This window comes from Orcinus orca, chromosome 3 (assembly GCF_937001465.1).
Source record: "Orcinus orca chromosome 3, mOrcOrc1.1, whole genome shotgun sequence".
NCBI lineage: Eukaryota > Metazoa > Chordata > Mammalia > Artiodactyla > Delphinidae > Orcinus > Orcinus orca.
Window position 1 is genome coordinate 21,657,683 of NC_064561.1, and position 14,287 is coordinate 21,671,969.

A 14,287-nucleotide genomic window follows, 5' to 3' on the forward strand; every position below is an offset into this window, starting at 1 on the left:
GGCTGTGCTATTTCTTATCATTGTCTGTCACACATCTGCAGCATGGTATTGTACAGATAAGGAAAAAGTAGTTCCCTTTCCCCCAGAAGGTTGAGGCTCAGGTACAGGGTAATTCTCCTGTGCACACAGTCATTATTTAGGCCGACTCAGTGACTTCAACAGGCTTAATCATGTGATCAGGTTTGTTGCCAGCTGCGTAATGCTCCCACATCTGTAGATAGAGCCGCTCTAGGTCCATCGTGTATTGTTTGGTGTTGAACAGAGGGCTAGATGTTCTCTGCTTCCAGACTTTGCCACGAATTTTCTTCAGGTATTCTAGATCAGTTCCCACTTTCACAGCTATGTCTTCATATTCTTGTCTATTTTGAGCAATAAGCTCAAGACAGCCTAAACAAGTGAGCTGGGAAGCTGCAACTCGGGAAGCAAGAGTCTCTCCTGGCATAGTCACCACGGGTGTCCCTGACCAAAGGATATCCATCCCTGTGGTGTGTCCATTACAGAGTGGAGTGTCCAAGCAGACATCAGCCAGCTGGCCTCTCCGAACATGTTCCTCTTTAGGAGCAACAGGTGAAAAAATGATACGGTTCTGGGGAAGGCCCATATTTTGTGCATACTGTTGAATATTAGGTTCTCCTACTGCTGGAAAACGCAACAGCCACAGTACACTATTGGGAACACGCTTCAGAATATTTGCCCACATCTGCAAAGTAGATGGGTCAATTTTATATAACTGATTGAAGTTACAGTACACAATGGCATCTTCCTGTAACCCGTACTGAGAACGTGTGGTTACAATAATGGTACGGGGAACCTCCTCTCCAGTGGCAGCCTTAATGTTGATCTGGGTAGTTGCCAGTCCACTGCTAAGACTGAATCCATTAATTGTTATCTGAATTTGTCCTCTGTTAATCATTTCAATAACTGCCTCTGCAATAGTATTCATAGGCATGACAGGCATATTAAGAGCTGTATTACTGCTGTCTGCGTTGTCTCCTCCATCAGGACATTTCATCTTGACAATCTGCACATCTGGGAGACTATCAAGAAATGCTTTGAGGTCCTTGCCATTCAGCACAATCCGATTGTCATAAATGTGCCCTTTGGACTGAAAATCGATGACTGCCTTCTTCTTCAGGTGAGGGAACATATTAGCATGATCGCCAATAAAGAAAGTATGGGGCATATAAGCCAGTTTCTCAGAATACTGCTCAGCAACTTCAGCAGGTGAAGTTTCCTGATCAGTGATGATATAATCCATGAAAAGCACGCCACTGGTCCCAGGGTAGCCCAGCCACATTGCCTGAATAGGAGCTGGCCTGAGAGCAAAGAGTTCATTTCGAGCACCCCTGGTATAACCATTCATATTTACAAGGATGTGTATACCATCTTGATGGATGCGATCAGCTGCTTTCCCATTGCATGGAATCTGAGAAAGATCAATGAAATGATGGGCTTCTGCCATCACCTTCGCTCGGAAGTTTGTGCCATCATCTGGGCTCAGGGCATAACAGAATACCTCAAATTTATCAGGATTGTGCATGCCTGGAATAGACTGCATAAGATGAGAAGTAGGATGATTCCCAAAGTCAGAACTCACGTATCCTACACGCAGTCGACCATCACTGAGCTTCAAGTCTTTTGGATGTTCGTACGGTGGTTTATGAAGGACACCGATCTCATCCAAGCAGAGGTTCCCATGGCTCTCAGCAATAGCCTTCCTGAAGCCATGAGAAAGAGGATAGAGCATACTATGATGAGGCTGCACAGAAGGCAACCTATTCCTCTCCAGCTGGTCAGCCACAATGCTGACCAACTTCTTCATTCGCTCATCATAGTCTGTCCAATCACAGACAATCTGCAGGCAATGAGCCAAATCACAATAAGCGTCAGGAAAATCAGGTTCAAGCTTCAGAGCAGTGCGATAAGAAGCAATTGCTTCTGGAATATTCCCTGAATACTTGTGAATGGAAGCCAGATTGCTGTGGGCATCCGCAAGTGCAGGGTTAATCTGAATGGCACGAGTATAACACTGCAAGGCTCCCTGAACATCCTGCATCTCCTTTAGAATGTCTCCCATGTTACAGTGGGCATCAGCAAAGGTAGGACTGATTCGAACAGCCTCCTTATAATGCATCAGAGCTTCCTGCAGTTTTCCCTGCTGCTGCAATACACTTGCTAAATTTGAATGGGCAACAGCAAACTCTGGGAAGACTTCTAATGCTTTACGATACAAGCGAACTGCCTCTTCAAAGTTTCCCTGGTCTCCTTTGATATTGGCTAGGTCATTCAGAGAGTCTGCATGGGTGGGACACAGCCGCAGAGCTGTATTATAACACTCTTCTGCTTCGGCAACACTGCCCTTCTCTTCCAGAGCCTTGGCTAGGTAGCAGTAAGCATCAGGGAAATGTGGTTGCAATTCAATAGCTCGCCTGTAGGTGTCTATTGCCAGATCTATCAGGCCTTGCTCATAGTATACACAAGCCAGGTTGGCATGTACCACTGCATGATTTGGGCTCAAGCTTAGGGCACAAAGGTAAGCTGCCACAGCTCTGTCAAAAATCCGTGCCTCTTGCAAGACATTTCCTAAATTGATATAAGCATCCAGAAAATTGGGGTCAAGCGTGACAGCCTTTTCAAAGTGATGAATTGCAAGCCAAATCTCCCCTTGTGCATTGAAAACACAGCCAAGATTACTCCAAGCTACTGCAAAGTTCGGTTGCGTCTCCATTGCTTTCAAATAACATGCCTTGGCTCCTTCCAAGCGACCCAGGGCTTTGAGCAGGTTCCCCAGGTCACTGCGAACACAGTACAAATCAGGATTGCACTGAAGAGCAGAGACGTAAGCTTGTACTGCCCCTTCCATGTCGCCTGCTGCTACCAAAGCGGCTGCCAGGTTAATATAACCATCGATGAAATCTGGTTTGAGATGCAATGCATGCCGGTAATGCTCAATTGCTTCCTGCAACTGCCCTCTTTCCTTGTACACATTCCCCAAATTCCAATAGGCTTCTGCCAGAAGAGGGTTCTGTTTAATTGCCAGAGTACTAAAGTGGGCAGATCTGTCCAGCCTTCGACACTGGAAGTGTAGAGATGAAAGTAATAAAAGTACTCCAGTATTGTCTGGCTCTTGTCTCCACAGCTGCATGCAGTGTCTCTCAGCTGCCTCAAAATCTCCTGCCTGATACTCTCGATGTACCAACTCAGCTAACCCTTGGAAGGAAAGCATACGTTTCGTTGGTTCTGTGCCGTCGTTGCCCACAGAAGACGCCATCTGGAGCTTCTGGAGAGAGTGAGAAAAGGGGGTAATTGAGTCCCGCTGCCGCCACTACTGGCAAGAATGTTTCTAGAGGTAGCAAATAGGAGGGCAGCAGCCGTACCACTGCTTTGGCAGGCTTAAGCGGCGGCAACAGTTACAGGCACCGAACCTTAGGAACTCTGGTTGGCCATCTACCTCTCACGCTCTTGAAATGTTAATTCTTAACCCTGCCCTCTTCCACCATTTTTCTCCTAATCAGGGAATAAAAATTACCTATACACTTGCCTTAGAAGAAATCAGAAGTCAGTAGTCCAAACACTTTTTAAAGTTTTGTTTTCTGTCCAGTTGGAAAGGAAATACATGATTGACTTTACTTCATCATTCATATAGTCAATGTGGAAAACATTAGGCCGTGAATTTCAATACAGTAAGATCAGAAAATTTTAAATTGGCCTTCCCAAACCACTAATAAGTAACGAATGTTGTATATAATGCTAAAATCTTAGAGACTGAGTTTGATATTTTAAAAGTTCTGAAAGGATTAGCTAATTTCTCTTCTCATGCCTCAAACCAGAGTATTACTTTTTTAAAAATAAATTTATTTATTTTTATTTATTTATTTTTATTTTGGCTGCATTGGGTCTTCAATGCTGCGTGTAGACTTTCTCCAGTTGCGGCGAGCGGGGGCTACTGTTTGTTGCGGTGCCTTGGCTTCTCATCACAGAAGCTTCTATTGTTGTTCCACAACTCTATGGGTTCCTTTTTAGGTCCTATGAAGAACCCTAGAAATTAATTCATGGAATTATAGGTTTTTGCAAAATTGTCAAAAGTGAGATATTTTCACTTCCATCAGGTAAGACCAGCGTGTCTTTCTTTGCCAATTTTCCTTCTATCATATTCTGCTATGTTGGATCATATTGGAATGGCCACAGGCTTTTTTGAAATCTGGCTAAGGAGATTTTCTTTTGTTCTGTGGTTCGCGGACCTCTCACTGTTGTGGCCTCCCCCGTTGTGGAGCACAGGCTCTGGACGCACAGGCTCAGCGGCCGTTGCTCACGGGCCTAGTCGCTCCGCGGCATGTGGGATCTTCCCGGACCGGGGCACGAACCCGTGCCCCCTGCATCGGCAGGTGGACTCTCAACCACTGCGCCACCAGGGAAGCCCTAAGGAGATGTTTTAAGTGAGGCTATTATGTGATATTCACACATCACCATATGTAATTGACTATATACTATCCCATTACAGGAATAACTTCCAGTACTCATACTGACTACTCTACTGACTTAACTAGCACAAGACACAGAAGCATAAGGACAAAAACCACCTTACAATAAAGCCATGTCTTGCACTTCACAGCTCTCAAAGCATGTGCGTTTGAAGAAGAAAAAAAGAACTGAAAAGTACAAAACCAGAAGCTATTCTGTGGGAAATTATTTCAATCATCAGGCATGTGAAAGATAAGTCAAAGATTCAGTTCTCATCAATGCTTAGTCAAAACGGAAATTTTCTTCTGTCAAGAATATACTCCAGGGGCTTCCCTGATGGCGCCGTCGTTAAGAAGCCACCTGCCAATGCAGGAGACAAGGGTTCGAGCCCTGGTCTGGGGAGATCCCACATGCCACGGAGCAACTAAGCCGGTGTGCCACAACTATGGAACCTGCGCTTTACAGCCCGTGAGCCACGACTACTGAGCCTGCGAGCCACAACTACTGAAGCCTCCGTGCCTAGCGCCCGTGCTCTGCAACAAGAGAAGCCACCGCAATGAGAAGCCTGTGCACCGCAACGAAGAGTAGCCCCCACTCCGTGCAAGTAGAGAAAGCCTGCCTGCGCACAGCAACGAAGACCCAACACAGCCAAAAATAAATAAATAAATAAATAAATAAATAAATAAATAAATAAATGAATATATTCCATGAACAATGTGTGTAATGGAATGGTGTGAATGAGTATTTTATCAGAATCCCTGTAATGCACAAACCTATAGCAGTACTGAAATCAGTAATGCATTTATAATAGTAAATATTTATGAGGAAGTAATCCTTAGAGGTTTTCTCAAAAGTTAACAATGAAAATTAATGTGACATTATCAGTAATAAATTGTGAAGCTGAAATAAACTTTTCTAAACTATTAATAACTAGAAGCAAATTCTAATCAACCATGTTACAAGAAATCTATGTCTAAAAACTACAAAGTTTATTTCTTAAAATTTGATTTCGAAAATACATAAACTGTCGTATGAGGAGGCAGTTAAAGAATATATAGCTAAAAGAGTGGGGGAAAAGTTTTATAGAGACACATCTGGCAGTAGTTCATTTCTAAATGTCATTTTTCTAGATTTTGTGACACCTATAGTATTGATATTTGAAAGCATTTAAAAAATTGTAATTTGAAGATTTGCTACTTCCAGGTAGAATAAAATATTTTGAAGCAAAACAACGTTTCCACTGAGAAAAACAACAAAAAGCCAAATAAAATAGCCAGCATTCAATCAAAAACTTCTAGACAAACCAAGAGATAGAATCATATGGCTAAAATTCTAAGAAAAGAACAGATAATACAAAAATATTTATATAACATATTGTGTATCTTTATCAGGAAAAGTCTTTATCAAGAAAAGACTTTAAAATCATCAGAATTAATATTATATTTTATTTATTTGTATATTATATTTATATATAGATATTTATATAAAGAACTTAAAGATAAAGCCCTAGTTAAGGCAGTGACAATAGCAGTAGCAGTGGGAGTGAAAAGAAATGGTTATATTCAAGCATATTTTGTCAGGAAAAGTCCAAGATCAAATGTCTGACTGCATACATGGGATGGATAGACGGAGTGGGAAAAATCAAAGTTAACTATAGAGGTTCTAGTGAAGATGGGGTTGCCGTCACCCAACCCAAGGGGCTGCGATCATCCCCAAGGTCTAGGAGACTCAAAGGGAAGGTCATGGTCAGAGGCAAAGTTAATTGGTGGGAAAATAAGACTCCCAGTCTCTCCATCTCCTTATACCAGTTTTTTTTTTAACATCTTTATTGGAGTATAATTGCTTTACAATGGTGTGTTAGTTTCTGCTTTATAACAAAGTAAATCAGTTATACATATGTCCTCATATCTCCTCCCTCTTGCAACTCCCTCCCTCCCACCCTCCCTATCCCACCCCTTTAGGTGGTCACAAAGCACCGAGCGCATCTCCCTGTGCTATGCGGCTGCTTCCCACTAGCTATCTATTCCTTATACCAGTTTTGTTTTTCTGCTCATATACGTAGCAGCATTTCATTCAAGGGGAAAGTCATTGATCTGACTGGTCAAATTAAACAACATAATTCAAGGCACATTTACAGTGGTTAGTTCCTCCACAATTTAGAAAGTCACATTCACAAGTTCCCTCTTCCTACGCTGCGGAACACATTGGCCATTCCTCCAAAGTTTCCACTCCACAGAGTGGACCAGAGATGACGTGAGCCCAGAACTGAGAGCTTGGCATGAGATGGTGTCAGCCCCACGCAGAGCTCTGGCATAAGTTATAACCCAACCCAGCTCTACAGAGAGCTCTGCATGGAATCCTGGGAGTAAACTCAGCCGTAATAATGGGATTCTGTTTTTCATTTGCTTTTCTTCCTTGCTTAACTTTCCCTGGCCACTCTGACAAACAAACTTTCAGGCATTCCTGGGCCACTCACTAACTTTATTCCATTTAATCTCATCCAGATTCCCAAGAAAATTACTAACTATAAGGAGGGAAATTTGGAACATGGTGATTTTTAGATGCCTGAAATATACAGGTCATTGAATCCAGTTAAGTAACAAATTATCTGGATCTCAAATACGCCAGTAGAATAGCAGACTAAGCTCAATTTAATGTACTCTTACTGGAGACAGATGTAAATTCTGGGTCAATTTTGAAAAAGTTAAAAGCACATAGCTGAGATTAAAAGAAAGAAAGGAACACCTGCATGTTTCAGAAAGTAACAGAGAAATTAAATCCAGAGAAAGAAGAGCGGACTGATGTCTGTGGGTTCCGTTCCTTAGTATAGGCCTTATGTAAATAGGGGCTGGAGCTAGAAATCTAACATTACCTTGAGGCCAGGAATTTAGACTCAGGATGGAACAATATTGAGAAGTTGGTACAGATATCCCACAGAAATTTCATGAGGAACTGCTTAGTCCATTAAGAGGGCCAAGGGCGGTGGTGAGGAAGATTGATATCTCTTGAAAACCTTCAGGTACAGAAGACATCAACACCTCTGAAAAGTAGGCCTCTCCTTCCCAGCGTTGTGATGGCCAGGTTGTCACTAACCTGTAAGGCCCTGTATGAATCAGAAGCTGCAAGGAGAGTAATTCAAAGAAAAACAGATGCAGGATGGGTGTGGCAATAAATCCTAGGACCCTATCAGAAACAAAATTAAAACCACTCTAAAGGGAAATTTTAAGAAACCAGAGCAGATAGTATCCTAACCAGAATAGAATAATAATTCTGAGGAAGTTACTTTAGTTATTTAAGTAATATTCAATGCATTTCCATGGCCAGGCCCTTTTGAAGAATTCTAAAACATATACAAACAATTCGTTTACATCTTATATATCCCACCATCCAGAGCCAAATTCACTTAGGTACTGTACTGGTGGAAATTGGGCAGCACTATGGAGACAATAAAAAGGTGTTTACCATCAAAAAACATCAAGGTAAGAAAGATAATGTCTAATTTTTAATTATCCTGTGGTTTATTGAAATCTTTTGGAAACCCAAAATAGAGAAAACCTAGGAGGCAATGAAGACTTAAATCTTTAGAGATTTATCAACTCATCTATAAAAGCTTTATTAATCTCTTCTTTTAATACCATTCCGGAGAGGTATAAATGTGTCCAGTGATAGGGTTGAAGAAGCCTGAGAGAATTTCAATTGTTTACTATTCTTGGTCAGCTATTAAGACCTTTCAGGAGCATCTTGATTTTCATGGCATCATCCAACAAAAAGCAGGATATTTTACAGAAAGTCCTGGTCCACTTTTTGGCTTGCTTTTGTGTTTATGTTTTTGGTTTTCTCACATTGGGCGGTACATTAGTCTACCTATTGCATACTCCCTCATTCATGCATGCATTTATTCAAACAATATTTACTGAGTTGAGATATTTAATTAACACCCAATAAATGATGTTTAGATGAATGAATGCGCTTTTTATCAAAGTAAGTGTAAGTACTGAGAAAAATTACAGAATGTTTGATCCCAGCCCCACAAAAGTGTATAATTGTGTTGAGGATATAACATATGCTGGTGAAATAACTAATATATCATATTGGACAGTCTCTAAGTTCAAAAATGAGTTTTTATAAATAATCAGAGCCTAAGGAGGACAAAGAAGGGACAGTTCATTATGGGTTGAATCTATCAATAAATGTACATTTCAGATGAGATTTGAGATTGACCGTAAAGAAAGAAGAGGACTTAGATATATGAACAGAGAACAAAAAAGGCATGGTGATAGCATGTGCATAGATAGTGGGGCCCATATTTATGTTCTTCATTAAAGACAGTCAGAGATAACCCAAATATAACTGTTTCCATGGGTCCATTCTCAGTATCCAAACAAAACGGCAAATTCTATCTTAGTAAAACTAATGAAAAACACAGTCTTTAACAAAGACATTGTGAAGGAAAGGGGGAGAGGAAGGCTTGCATCCCACACCACACAACAAAACTTATTTAATTATTTGTTTCATTTTCTCCCTCTGAAAATTTCCTCTCCCTCTCTCTGTACGTCTCTCTTCTCCCACATCTGGCCACACTCTACCAGCCACCTTTCCAGATCTTTCCAGAACTCTCCATCCTAGTTTCACTATGCCACAAGTTAAACATCTCACAGGTCTCCAGGACGCATCCTCATCACTTATTCCACAAAGACAAACAAAGGACACTTCTCAGGATCACGTTTCTTGGAAGGAAGAAGTCACGAGGAGTGATTATAAATAATATAAGGTGGAGAACAGTGACTTAAAATACCATTTTTCCTCTTAGAATGTGAATACAGGGAACTTTGGGAAACTAGAAAATCTAGAAAGGATTCATTGATAATTATTTATTTTCAATGAATAAAATAAAATGTACTCATACGGCTAAACTCTGACAGATTAACTTTTTCAAAAGTTGCTTTCACACAACTTCACTATTGGGATGTTTGATAAACACATCTTTCTTCTTTCTTTGCAGATACTGGCACCAAACTTTCAAACCATAAGAACCTTCCCATAAGTCCCTTGCCAGGCAAGATTAAGGTATAACAATCCAAACAGATTTTTGAAGAAGATAACTGGTTGAAAGCACAGGAGAAGAGCTGGGTTTCTCTTTTTCAACGGTCACATAATGAGTAATGTGGGAATTGGTTTACAAAGTCTCTCTCCATGAGGGGCTAAGGTTAAGATTAGAACTTCTGAGGCCAGAAGAGCAAAATAACTACAACAACACACATATTTTTAAGAGCCGTCCTTTGGATGTGAGGGATTGATTTTTCCCACTCTTTTTTCAGCAGCCCACCTGGTGTCTTTAGTAAATGACATAAGAGAATACAGTGTGGCCAAGAAGGCTTAGATTTCCTTAGCCCCAAGTCAGATATTCTCAAGTGACTGTCCACTCAAATTAAAAAGAGAGATTTACAAGAGGAAACTGGATACAACTGAGTGTACTTTTATTTCAGCCCTTTACCTGAATCTTTTGTTTTGTTTTCAGTTCTCCACTGAAGTTGCCTACATTAATATATTTTTAAGAACATTTCCTTACGTTGAAGTATTCATTCAGTATATTCATTTACTATAATTGAGAAAAGCCAAATGACTTAGGCAAATTCATTTCTATATTGCCACAGCAGTGTATTGTGAACTAAATGACACCTGGCAGTTCTTTACTCAGATACTAAACTCAGTTAGAAGGCAGAACAAGGATACCTACCCATTCAGGGAAGGAAAGGTCACTTAGCCTCTGTAGCTGTCTTAGGTCTCTTATCATCACAGTAACAAATTGAAGACTAAAAACCATACGATCATCTCAATAGATGCAGAAAAAGCTTCTGAAAAAATTCAATATCCATTCATGGTAAAAACTCTCCAGAAAGTGGGCATACAGGGAACATACCTCAACATAATAAAGGCCATATATGACAAGCCCATAGCTAACATACTCAATGGTGAAAAGCTGAAAGCATTTCCCCTAAGATCAGGAACAAGACAAGGATGCCCACTCTCACCACTTTTATTGAACAGAGTTTTGGAAATCCTAGCCACAGCAATCAGACAAGAAAAAATAAATAAATAAAAGGACTCCAAAATGGAAAGGAAAAAGTAAAACTGTCACTGTTGGCAGATGGCATGATACATAGAAAATCTGAAAGACACCATCAAAAAACTATTCGAGCTCAAACATGAACTTGGTAAATTTTCAGGATACACTAGATTTCTATATATAAATTTTGTATTTCTATACACTCACAGTGAACTATCAGAAAGAGAAATTAAGGAAACAATCCCATTTACAATCCCATAAAAAAGAATAAAATACATAAGAATAAACCTGCCTAAGGAGGTAAAAGACCTGTACCCAGGAAACTATATGACACGCATAAGAGAAATGAAAGATGACACAAACAGCTGGAAAGATATACCATGGTCACGGATTGGAAGAATTAATATTGTTAAAATGACCATCATACCCAAGGACATCTATGGATTCAATGCAGTCTGTATCAACATATTAAGGGCATTTTCCACAGACCTAGAACAAATAATTTTAAAGTTTGTATGGAAACACAAAAGATCCTGAATAGCTAAAACAGTCTTGAGAAAGAAGAACACAACTGGAGGAATCATGCTCCCTGGCTTCAGACTGTGCTACAAACCTACAGTAATCAAAACAGTATGGTACCGGCACAAAAACATCCAACAGAATAGAGAGCCCAGAAAGAAACCCATGCACTTATGGTCAATGAATCTATGACAAAGGAGGCAAGAATATGCAATGGAGAAAAGTCTGGGCTTCCTTAGGGATGGTTTCATCAATTAATTTGTTTTCTTAAATGGACCATACTTTTCCATGTCTTTGTATACCTTGTGAGTTTTTTGGTTGAACATTTGGCTTTCAAATATTATAATGTGGTGTCTATGGAAATCAGATTCTCCCACTTTCCCAGGGTTTTCTTGGCTTTGGATTGTTGAAGGCTGTAGTAGTCTCTTTGTTTGGGGACATTTCCAAACTAGTTTTGCAATGAGTGTACTCCTTATCGTATGTAGGCACTGAAGTCTCTGTTCCTTTAGTTCATGTTTACCTAATGTTTTGACAGAGATGTCCTTGAATTCCTGCACCTAAGACAAACAAAAACAAATATACACAAGCACATCCACATGCACACTCAAAACCACACACCTCTCCCCATTGTGCAGATTGCTGGATCACTCCTTCAACATTTAGCTGACCTGCACTGAGTTCAGGGCTCAGCCCATGGTAAAAGCTTAGAGACTCCTCTGGTGTTTTCAGAACATGCATCTTATCTTGAGTATGCTTGTGGCTTTTTTAATTTCTCTGGACACATGTGTACTTTTTGTATGTTCTAAGTTCCCAAAGAATCTCCCCCAACTTTTGCTCCTGCATCTTATGTGGTCTATTGTATTTCAATGCACAGTCTTCTGCCCCAGCCATCTGTGCTTTGTTAGTTCACCTTGCACTTTTTTTGAGCAATGACCAATGCTTTCCCAGACTGTGTTCCAGGTTAGCTAAGACAGAGATAAGCATCTTGTGTCAGTCCTTCAGGTAACTCCCAGACAGGTTAGAACAGATACACATAATAATCCGAGAGTATGGTCTCTTCTGCTCCCTCCTGAAGCAGGATTGAGGGTCCCATACTAGGAATGGTCTGCTGCTACTTTAAGACTATCACTGCGTTAAGACCCCACCACTTTAAGACCATCACTACACTAACAGTGGATGGGGCAAGGGCAAGTAAAAATGCCACAAAGCTTTCCTGCCATTTTCAAATTGCCTCTTCCCTGGTTCAGTATGTGTTTGGTTGCTGTAAATCTTTGCCTGATTTCAGGACTAAGAAAACTCAAGGAACCCCACAACAAGAAACAATATAATCAAACTCTCAGATGCCAAAAGACAGAGAAAGAATCTTTACTCCCAAAGGAGAAAGAAAAAACAAATTTGTTACAAAGCAGGGATCCTCAAAAAGATTCATAGCTAATTTCCTATCTGAAACCACGGAAGCAAGAGGCCAGACATATATATTTAAAGTGCTGAAGGAAAAAAATTGTCCACCAAGAATTCTATATTTGGCCAAACTGGTTTCAAAACTTAGGGAGAAATTAACACATTCCCAGATGAACAAAGGCTGAGGGCGTTTGTTTTACAACTTCCTAACACTGCCCTATGACAAATGCTAAATTGAACCTTCAGCTTGAAATGAGAGGACACTAGACAGCAACTCGAAGGTTTATAAAGAAATAGAAATCTCCATGGGCAGATACTAAAGCCAGTATTGTGCTACTGGCTTGTAACGCTAGTTTTCATTTCTTACATGATTGAAAAAACAAATGCATAAAATAATCATAAATCCATGTTATTGGGCTCACAAAGTATAAAGGTGTAATTTGTGACAACAATAATGTAAGGAGGAGGAATGGAACTGTAGAGGAACAGAGTTTCTGTGTGCTATTGAAGTTGGTTCCAATTCAAATGATATTGGTTGAACTTTAGAAGGGTAAATGTAATCTTCTTGATAACCACAAAGAAAATATCAATAGACTATATGCAAAAAGAAATGAAAAAGGAATCAAGAGTTCACTACAACAAAATTGGCTAAGCACAGAAGAAGTCAGTAATGGAGTAAATGAGGGACAAAAAATGCATAAGACATACAGAAAACAGCCAGGAAACAGACAGAATTAAGTTCTTCCTCATCAGTAATTTTTGAAAAAATGGATTAAGCTGTCCAATAAAACGATAAATATTGGCAGAATGGACCTTAAAAACATCCATAATCCAAGTATATGCTGTCTGCAAAAAACTCACTTGATTTCAAGAGACACAAGTTGGTTGAAAGTTAAAGCACAGAATAAAATATCCCATGCAAATAGTAACAAAAAGAAATAAAGAGAGAGAAAGAAAAAGGAAGGAAGGAAGGAAGGAAGGAAGGAAGGAAGGAAGGAAGGAAGGAAGGAAGGAAGATAGATCTGGGATGGCTATGTTAATATCACACAAAATAAACTTTAAATCAAAAACTATCACAAGAGGAAAAGGAGGCCACTATATGTTGATAACAAGTTCAATCTATCAAGAAGATATAACAACTATAAACATATATGTACCAAACATCCCCCAAATATGTGAAGCAGACATTGACAGAATTGAAGGAAGAAATAGATAGTTCTAAAATAATAGTTGGAGATCAATACCTTGCTTTCAATAATGGATAACACATCTAGACAGAAGATCAGTAGAGAGGTAGGGGGACTGAATAACACATTTAACCAACTAAACCTAACAGCCATATATAGATCACTCCACTCAACAACAGCAGAATACACATTTTTCTCAAGTACACATGGAACATTCTCCAGGAAAGACCATATGTTACGCCACAATACAAGTACCAATACATTGTTAAGAAACTGAAATCATACAAAGTATCTTCTTTAGCCACAGTGAAATGAAGGTAGAAATCAATAACAGAACCATTGGTAGCCATTTCCCATCATGCCTGCCACACATGATATAAAACAATGAAGGGAAAAACATAATTGACCATTTAGAAAAGTGGGAAAGAGGACATACCATTGACACAGAGTGTGTGCTGTTTCCCGTTGTCAGGGATAGAAATAAATTAGCATCATTTATTCATTAGTGTGTTAATTTCTTGGTCAATCATTGCGCAGCCAGTGTTTCTGCCTGATGGGAAGTTTTCCTATACTCAGTGTTGAGTGGAGACAACCTTGAAAGGGACATTTAAAAGGATTATACTGTGATGGGCTTAGCAGTACCCTTCCTCCT

At 39.9% G+C, this 14,287-nt stretch overlaps 1 protein-coding gene across 1 annotated transcript in view; it reads right to left on the minus strand.

Annotated features, from left to right (window-relative positions):
• Positions 1-112: 112 nt before the first annotated feature.
• LOC125963851 (UDP-N-acetylglucosamine--peptide N-acetylglucosaminyltransferase 110 kDa subunit-like) overlaps positions 113-14,287 on the minus strand; it is a 275,052-nt gene continuing 260,877 nt past the window's right edge. Inside the window, exon 2 of the mRNA XM_049707422.1 lies at positions 113-3,451. Within this exon, the coding sequence (XP_049563379.1) occupies positions 137-3,271 (3,135 nt within the window). The 5' untranslated portion in view covers positions 3,272-3,451 and the 3' untranslated portion in view covers positions 113-136. The remainder of the gene's footprint in view (positions 3,452-14,287) is intronic.